At 36.8% G+C, this 10,227-nt stretch overlaps 1 protein-coding gene across 1 annotated transcript in view; it reads left to right on the forward strand.

Moving 5' to 3' along the window:
• The first annotated feature begins 913 nt into the window (after window positions 1-913).
• LOC106462734 (transcription factor Sox-8-like) overlaps window positions 914-10,227 on the forward strand; it is a 47,087-nt gene continuing 37,773 nt past the window's right edge. Inside the window, exon 1 of the mRNA XM_013922682.2 lies at window positions 914-1,964. Within this exon, the coding sequence (XP_013778136.1) occupies window positions 1,582-1,964 (383 nt within the window). The 5' untranslated portion in view covers window positions 914-1,581. The remainder of the gene's footprint in view (window positions 1,965-10,227) is intronic.

Consider the following 10,227-nt stretch of genomic DNA (forward strand, 5'->3'; position numbering starts at 1 on the left):
ACTATCTCTATGTAAGGGCGTAGAATTCTAAAAGAACAAACAGTTCAGGTAATTTCTGTCAGAACACACACTCTGATACAGCAGTTTCAACTAAGTTTACAACACCATTTTATACTTCTGTCTGGAGCTTTCAGTTTATATAATCCAACTAAAACTAACATGATTCTTTCGAGATGAAAAAAAGAGGAAGAAATTTTAATTAAAACTTAAACCTAAGAGTTCGTGGTTTGATCCCCGTGTCCTAAAAAGTTGTCTAAACGTGACTTTCAGTTGTTCTACTCATATATTTAACTAGCCTAAAAGAAGTCGTTACGTTTTAACAACCAACTTTGCTTTAACTGAATAAGCTACTCGTTATGTTTTACCAGATTGTGATATTCCTGTAATTAAATAAAAACAGTCGTGTTAATATATACATGTTATGAATTCTATTAATTTTGTTCTGAAAAAAATATAACAAAATCTCGCAAAATAATATGAGAGATCCAGAAAGTATAAATATATATATATGCAAAGTAAACTACATAAAGACTTTTCTTACCTTCTTCATCATGTTGCCTAATAGTAAAAATATATTTTAAAAATCAATCAATGAAGTATCAATTGTCCTAGACTGGACGTAAGTAATATAAAATACATAACTTTTATAAACACCAACTTTTAAAGATTCTTCTTCTATTATGCAATGCTTTCCAACGTCACATGACCCAAGCACGCGCCTCTGCATGCGCGAGACAAAGATAGGCGGAGCATTTAAAGCTATCACTTGATTCGGTGTGCCACTCTTCAGAGGTGGTCTCCATCGTCACGTTATCCAATAACAACGACTAGGTCTCGGTGACTTAAAATTCTCGCCCAGAATCACCACAGTTAATTCAAGGAGACAAGATGTTAGGAATATCAGGAGGGAATATCTCGCCGGCGTAAAACCGTTTCATTGCTTATTGAAAAGATCACATGCGCTAAAGATAATTGTGGCGAATCCTACAAGTAAAAAAAGAAAAGAAAGAAATTAGTTGTTCCACATATCGGCTTATAAAACCCGCGTGAGGCGACGTAAGAGGTTAGAAGAGAACCGAAAGTAGCAGTTGACGTTTCAATGCTCGCTAACAAAAGTTCATTCATGGCGGTAAGGCCGATAGTTTACAAACGTTAATTGTGTAGCCTACACTGCTGTAACATTGGAAAGAGAAACATTTAAGACGTGTGGGCAGAAGTACAACTACATTAGTTACTCTGCATCCTGCTTGTGGTCAGCAGTCGTTGTTTTTTTATTAAAGCGTGTTAGGTGTATGTCGGTTTTTTTTTCTTTGTCGTTCAGCGCTGCAGCTAAACATGGGTTGTTTAATTCTTCATACAGTGTTGTTGATTCGGTGCTACTTACGTGACGAAATACTTTCCGTAAAGTAACAACTTTTATCCTGATATCAATTAAGAAGACACCGTGCTTATATATATATATATATCTGATGTTTTATTTTTTCAATTATTTTTTGTGATTTGCAGAGTTTGACGGTAAGAGAGTGTGAGAAACGTTTATTAGGCTCGTATGAGATATATATTTGCTACAACTAATAAAACATGAACAAGGTGAATACAATCGATTGCGGGACTACCGCGGGACTATCCGACGGTTACGACGAAGATTCCCTACAGGGTTCCACGGACACTGAAGCTAGCTCACCCAGTGTTTTAGCAGGGATGTCGACGGCAGCTTCGAGCAACGACTCCCTCGAGTCGAACCCGACTATTCAGGATGCTGTGTCTAAAGTCCTCGACAGTTACGACTGGTCCCAAGTCGCTAAGAGCAGCCGACAGAGCAGCGCGGACAAACGGAAACCTCACGTGAAACGGCCGATGAACGCCTTTATGGTTTGGGCTCAGGCCGCTAGACGGAAGCTAGCAGATCAGTACCCACATTTACATAATGCCGAACTCAGCAAGACCCTGGGTAAATTGTGGAGGTAAGTTAGGGTTCTCTGGCTCACGGGCCATGACCCGGGTGGTTTCACATTTTCGAGCTAATTAAATGAGCAAATTAAATGAAAATTATGAATTATATGACGAAAACTCATATACAGTAACTATACGAAATCCGACGCCCTAGATTTTAAGCTTATATTTTAACCACAACATTAAGCAGTAGCTGTTTCGACACGTTTAAAGGTGCTATCATTCCCAATTTCTACCCCGTATTGTTTGAATTTAATTTCCTTGCGTTAAGCTATAGAGTTATACATCTATTTTAATAGGTTGTCAACGTTTTTAAAAGTTATGACCTTATCAGTGTGTCCTGTACATACGAGATTCCTGGGGTTTATTGGATGTCACAATGATATCCACATTGTTATTTGTTAACTCGTGAATCTGAATATGATATCCACATTGTTATTTGTTAACTCGTGAATCTGACCATGATATCCACATTGTTATTTGTTAACTCGTGAATCTGAATATGATATCCACATTGTTCTTTGTTAACTCGTGAATCTGAACATGATATCCACATTGTTATTTGTTAACTCGTGAATCTGACCATGATATCCACATTGTTATTTGTTAACTCGTGAATCTGACCATGATATCCAAATTGTTATTTGTTAACTAGTAAATCTGACCACGATATCCACATTGTTATTTGTTAACTAGTAAATCTGATCATGATACCCACATTGTTATTTGTTAACTAGTAAATCTGACTATGACATCCACGTTATTCTTTCTTATAAGGTCAGTTAGAATACCCGTAATATTTTACTAAAAGATAGTTAACGGGAGCTACCGTCCGTAAAACAGAGAATTAACTAAATACAGTTGTGTAGTGAGAGATACTTAAATTCGATATTTTAGTTACGTTGCTAGAGAGAGACACGTGGACGAATTTTTTCGTTTCATTTTCAGCGTCACTGTTTATATAAGTATAGAATACGCTTCTGGTTACAGTTTTTTGATATTATATGAGCGAAAGAAAATTAAATTGATAAGTTAATTTCTGTCGAACTATCAATTTACAGTGTTAAAAACTGAGGGAGAAATTTTAATTAGCACAGTGATTTTGAGTGTATAATTATACGTGTGCGAGAGATTTAAACTTCGAGTATTAATCGTAGTAACACTATTATACGAGTGAAATATATTTAAGTTCTGAGATTTAGGGGTAGTACCACTGTTATACGAGTGAAAGATATTTAAGTTGTGAGATTTAGGGGCAGTACCACTGTTATACGAGTGAAAGATATTTAAGTTATGAGACTTAGGGGGTAGTACCACTATTATACGAGTGAAATATATTTAAGTTATGAGATTTAGGGGGTAGTACCACTATTATACAAGTGAAAGATATTTAAGTTCTGAGATTTAGGGGTAGTACCACTATTATACGAGTGAAAGATATTTAAGTTATGAGATTTAGGTGTAGTACCATTATTATACGAGTGAAAGATATTTAAGTTTTGAGATTTAGGGGGTAGTACCCCTGTTAAACGAGTGAAAGAGATTTAAGTTCTGAGGTTTAGGGGTAGTACCACTGTTATACGAGTGAAAAAGATTTAAGTTCTGAGATTTAGGAGTAGTATCACTGTTATACGAGTGAGAGAGATTTAAGTTGTGAGATTTAGGAGTAGTACCACTGTTATACGAGTGAAAAAGATTTAAGTTGTGAGATTTAGGAGTAGTACCACTGTTATACGAGTGAGAGAGATTTGATCTTCTACTTTTGGCTTTAGTACCACGTTTACCACTAAGAGGGACTGTTAATAATTTCGATTACTGCTATTTAAGTAAATGAGGTTGAAGTCAGTTGTATTAATCACAGATTGACTATTATATGCAAGGTCCGAAGGGTTAAATTCTCCGTCTTAAGGTAGCATTTACCATTTACATAGTGTTATCTAAGTTTTGGCCTTTTTTATCAGGAAATACATCTTCGTGTTAAAGTTTTTTGTTTGAAAATATATTGAAATTGCTACAGAAACATATTCTGTGACCAATTTGCATATTATAAAAATAAAGAACTACAAAATAAATGTCAGATGGTCCTGATAACTCCACTCCTACAAACATGACTGAATGCTCCTGAAAACTGGTCCGGACTCTGACGGGTTGTGAAGAATTAATCTGAACAAAGGAAAACTCTGAAAATTAGTTCAAAATAAATTGGGATATATATTTTTGATATTTAAAGGGTATATGCTACCATAAGCCCCCCTCCCCCCAAAAAAAGTAGTTCAAATGTTATGCAATTGTAAAGTTAAGTTATTTTACTGTAAGGCTTGTAAGTTAAACGATTCTCCATCCATTTAAAACCGAAGAATGAATGTATTAGTTTTGATAAACCGGATCTCCTATGCAGTTAATCCAGTGGTAAATAAGTTATTTTACTGTAAGGCTTGTAAGTTAAACGATTCTCCACCCATTTAAAACCGAAGAATGAATGTATTAGTTTTGATAAACCGGATCTCCTATGCAGTTAATCCAGTGGTAAAGGCGATGCCTTTCCCAGTTTCTGCTGGAGACAAGTTTAGGTCACTCACTATACGAGAACGGTTGGTCAATATGTGTAGTGACCCACAGTTTCCAAGTGTTTGTTTACTTCTTTCTACGTCTGTGTAGCCTACATTCACTGATGAAACGAATTATTAAATGGTCATAACCGCCATTCTCTGTTACCATGACGACTGAATATGGTGGATTAGCAGTGCCTGACAGACACACTAGTGTGATAGCATAACCTTTGGCAGAAAACTAAAGTAAACACATCCGTTTTCAGATTTCTCATTTTCTATCTGCGATCGTAAGCATTTGGGTCGCCACCCATATTCTGTTTGGGTGGCGACGAAGAAATGTTTGTTCATATACCAAAAATAAACGGTTCGAATCTCCGTCCCACCAAACACGCTCTCCCTTTCAGCCGTGGCGGCGTTATAATGAAACGGTCAATCCCACTATTCGTTAATAACAGAGTAGCTCAAGAGTTGGCGGTGGGTGGTGATGATTAGCTGCCTTCCCTACAGTCTTTCACTACAAAATTTATGACGGCTAGCGCTGATAGCCCTCGTGTAGCTTTGCGCGAAATTCAAAACAAACCAAAAATAAATATTGAGTAATCCAGAAGTAAGCAGTTCAAAGTTATACAAGTCATTATGCTGATGGCCAATCGAACGTTTAAAAAAACCATGTCCCAGGTCACCTGGCTCTCCTTGTAACTGCTTTCTCCATTAAGCTCGACAGCCCAATTTCTGTTTTATCAGACTTTCTCAAAGTTAGTGATATCAATCTTGAAACATACACCTTTACAAACTTTTCATTGTAAGTGGGCGTCGGCTTCGAAAAACCACGCCCAGCAGGCCAAAGGTACAAAAGATGCATCAGGAAACTTGACAGGTAGGTTGTCCAATGACATTTTTGTGATTCCTGTTCCTTTGCGGTCATCTTTCTCTTGGAAACAGTCGTTAATTTCGACGTGTGGATAAAGGTTTGTGAGCCTTGATATCATTGTTTGTTATCTTGTTAAAGGTATCAGGTGATTTCACCATAATGGCTTTTTTTTTTTTGGATTAGAAGGTCCTCTTTCGTAGCCATAACCTTCACCTAGTGGATAAAAACATTGATCTTGGTGTGCGGTTTCAGAGCCCTTTGCTGTCCTAAACACCCTGCTGCGTGAGTTTTCTTGGTTCCATGGAGAACACTGAAAGCTCCGTTCTTCAAAACGTTCTGTATTTTAGGTCTGTTTATTTAACAATCTCCCAATACAAATGTTTTTCCTCGGAAAGTACAGTACAGTACAGCCTTAAGTTTAACTGTGGTAACATTGTACTTTCCAATGATCGGGAATTCGTGGTAAACCAATTACAGAAGCTATAAACATGTTGCCTGTGGCACCACGGAGTTAATAAGCATGCTGCCTGTGGCGCCACGGGTCGCCAAACTACTTATAAGATTATGGATTACATTTTCACAATATAAGATACTTATAAGATTATGGATTACATTTTCACAATATAAACTACTTATAAGATTATGGATTACATTTCACAATATAAGATACTTATAAGATTATGGATTACATTTTCACTATATAAGATACTTATACGATTATTGTCACTAAGCATAAATGTATTTGCAACAAGACAATATCAGAAAACTGATTGGACAAACATGACAGCACGTGCATGGTATGTTCGAAACTATATAAACAATACCACACATCCATTTCTTGAGACGAGATTTAACGCGGCAAAAAAAAGCTACTTAGTCTATATTTGATACATTCGAAAAACATAATGTAAATTTAAGATAACAACTTACCGCAAGTCGGGCCCGGCATGGCCAGGTGGTTAGGGCGCTCGACTCGCAATCTGAGGGTCGAGGGTTCGAATCCCCGTCACACCACACATGCTCCCCCTTTCAGCCGTGGGGGCGTTATAATGTGACGGTCAATCCCACTATTCGTTGGTAAAAGAGTAGCCCAAGAGTTGGTGGTGGGTGGTGATGACTAGCTGCCTTCCCTCTAGTCTTACACTGCTACATTAGGGACGGCTAGCGCAGATAGCCCTCATGTAGCTTTGCGCGAAATTCAAAACAAACATCTTCTCTTCGGAAATATATCCTCTGAAACATATCAAAGTCTTAGCGAATCACGTTTGGAGAAAACCTTGGAAATGGCAAAAACAAAATGATCGCCTTATAAAATGTAACTTTTTAAATTTGTTTGTAGTTAGGCACAAAGCAACACAATGGGCTATCTGCGCTCTGCCCACCACGGGTATCGAAACCCGGATTCTAGCGTTGTAAGTCCGCAGACATACCGCTGTGCCACTGGGGGGGGGGCGGAAAATTGATAGATAAACTCAGATAGTTTGTTTCCATTAATCATTCAAACTTCGTGAATTTTTTTTTCTACCCCGCAAATTTTACAGGGGATTATTTGCAATTTAGAAAAACGATTTACAAAGGCTAATACAGTATATTGTGAAAATGTAATCCATAATCTTATAAGTATCTTATATTGTGAAAATGTAATCCATAATCTTATAAGTATCTTATATTGTGAAAATGTAATCCATAATCTTATAAGTATCTTATATTGTGAAAATATAATCCATACAGTGTTAAACATTGGGGGTTTATCGGAATTACATTTGTGTTTTGCACATGTTTGTCCGTCTGTCTACTTGGCTGCGATCTTTAGGTCGGTGCATACAAGGTGCTTTACATCGTCTTTCCAGATATTTTTTTTTTTAATGAGACATCATTTAGAAACCTATTGGATTACACGACCAAAAAGTTACTGTTCAAGGCCACGGCGGACGTAATGTTTAGTACTTCTGGCCTATACAGTCTGCACGACTATTAACGAAAGCCCTCTCTCTCTCTTCCTTTAGGTCCCTTCTAACATAAACGTTTAATCCTGTATCTTCTGTGTATGTTACTTACCCGTACAAGTTTTTATAACTGTACATGCGTACTTTTATTTTTTTTGTAGTAGCAAAAAAAAAATCTCACAGTTCTTAAAAAAAGTATTAAAAATTTCACTGTTTCAGTATGATATTTCATTGTGTATGTTTGGCATTTCATTGTTTTAATATGATATTTCATTGTGTATGTTTGGCATTTCATTGTTTTAATATGATATTTCATTGTATAACATGTCATTCTGCTTGACTGGCATTTCACTGTTTCAGTAAGATATTTCATTGTGTTTGATTGGCATTTCATTGTTTCAATATGACATTTCATTGTTTCAGTATGACATGTCATTCTGCCTGATTGGTATTTTGTTGTTTCAGTATGACATGTGATTGTGTCTGATTGACATTTCATTGTTTCAATATGATATTTTATTGTGTCTGTTTGGCATTTCATTGTTTTAATATGATATTTCATTGTTTCAATGTGGTATTTCATTGTTTCAGTGTGGTATTTCATTGTTTCGGTATGGCCTTCTCTATAATTTTTGGCCCGGCATGGCCAGATGTTTAGGGCGCTCGACTGGCAATTTGCGGTTCGTAGGTTCGAATCCCCGTCCCACCCAACATACTCACCCTTTCAGCCGTGGGGGTGTTATATTGTGACGGTCAATCTCACTATTCGTTGGTAAATAGTATCCCAAGAGTTGACGGTGGGTGGTGATGACTAGCTGCCTTCCCTCTAGTTCTTCACTGCTAAATTAGGTACGACTAGCGCAGATAGCCCTCGTATAGCTTTGCGCGAAATTCAAAACAGAGAAACAAATTCTATAATTTTCAACTTTTCTGTGAATATCGCGTATTTTTTTTTTTGCCTACTTCTGATTTACAAAATGTGCACCCAACCATACAATAAGTTTGTATTGTAAAACTTAGTTTGTTTTGTGGAATTACGGCCGAAAATGTCGATAACAGCGAGAGCGTACCCAACTGATGATGCACTCCAAGCATTTGTTTCTTGGCTTTAGGTGAGTTTAGTGAGACCGGTATATAAAGTTCGCTACTTTATCTATTAACTTCATTTTTAGTTCTAGTCAATATACTTAGTTTTGATTGGTCAGTATTTTATTCAGAGTTATGTATCTGTATTAATATCTATCCATCTGCATGCTAAGGACGATAATCATAATTTAATACGTACTGTAACGTGATCCTGGATTATCTAAACATGGTACTAAAGTTATACAATGTAAATGTTATATTGTATATGTATATCTGTCTGCCTATCTGTTTATCTAAGCACACATATTTTTTGGCAACTTGCTTGCTGACTTTGCTGTCATTTTGCTACCCGGTTAGTGTATTTTCGAGTCGAAATTTCCAGTCGTTCTACTGCACTGTGAAAGATTTAGGTTCATTGAAAACTCTACATCTCTTTGTTTTTTCCATTATTTTTCATTAGATTTTAGTCATTTTTGGTGGTCTGGAAATCCAACTTTTTAAACGTATCTACACAAGAAACCATTTGAGTTTTAAAATAATGCACTCATTTGTAGCGCTACAGTAATTTAACTGTGAGCGCTCTGGGATATAAGCTAAATACCCTGTAACTGCTGTAGTAAGGCGAATTATTAACAACTCAAACACCTTGTGCTTACTATGTTCACTCTTCACACAAACAAGGCACTTTCTTTAGGCCTAATCTCAGGGTAGGAAGACGCGTTTTTAAGAACTCAAACACCTTGCTTACCATGTTCACTTATCACACAAACAAGGCGCTTTCATTAGGCCTAATCTTAGGGTAGTAAGGCGACCGTTAGCTGAACGCCAATGTTTCTGTGGTGATCTAATTTTGCATATTTCGTGAATAATTCGAACATCTCGCATACCAAGCAAACGCACTACCATCTGACCTAAAGGGTCAAACCCCGAACTACGCCTAGTAAGGCTTTTTTTTTTTCAGCTACACTTCTCCACTGCATATGTAAGGAATCAATAAATATATGTATGTGTTAGAAAAAACTCATGAGAGGGGAATAGCTTATTCCATTAAATGCTTTAGGTCCAAGTGGTGACGGGGGTTTCTAATTGACGTAAAGATATGAATAAATAGAGATGTTCTATGCAGAATTATTGCTCTGTATGGGATTTATAGTTGGTATTCTCAAACTGTGAATCCATGGTTCGAATCCTGTTGCTGCAAAAACACGTTCCGCACTTCAGGGCAGTGGAGGCGCTAGAAGAGTGGCGATCAAATCCAACTATTTGGTCAGAAAAGAGTTGGCGGTTGGTGCTGTTGACTAGCTACCTTCCCTCTAGTCTATCAGTTTAAAATTAGGGACGGCTATACGAAGATATCACTTTGTATAGCTTTATACGAAATGCCTGAAACGAAAGTAAGTGAAACATTATTATATGAGTGTAGAGTTAGTTAAATTACAGTTTTTTTTATGTTGGATCTGAAGTATTAATATTCCATGAAATAAGGTCTCTGAACTTTTAATTTCTGCGTGTCAAACGTATTGTTTTTACTATTATTCCTGTACTTGGTTGGCCTTAAAATGATTCAGTATAACAATACATAGCCTGTAGCTTATGTTGAATTTGTGTTAGCAAAAACGACAGTCTTGATATATTCAGTCCGTTCCTTGAACGTCTTGTACTTTTCACACATGGTGTTTGTATAAATGTGCTTCGAGTGCTTTTCACACATGGTGTTTGGTATAAAATGTGCTTCGAGTGCTTTTCACACATGGTGTTTGGTATGAAATGTGCTTCGAGTGCTTTTCACACATGGTGTTTAGTATAAAATGTGCTTCGA

This window comes from Limulus polyphemus, unplaced genomic scaffold (genome assembly GCF_000517525.1).
Source record: "Limulus polyphemus unplaced genomic scaffold, Limulus_polyphemus-2.1.2 Scaffold1234, whole genome shotgun sequence".
In the NCBI taxonomy this organism is placed as follows: domain Eukaryota; kingdom Metazoa; phylum Arthropoda; class Merostomata; order Xiphosura; family Limulidae; genus Limulus; species Limulus polyphemus.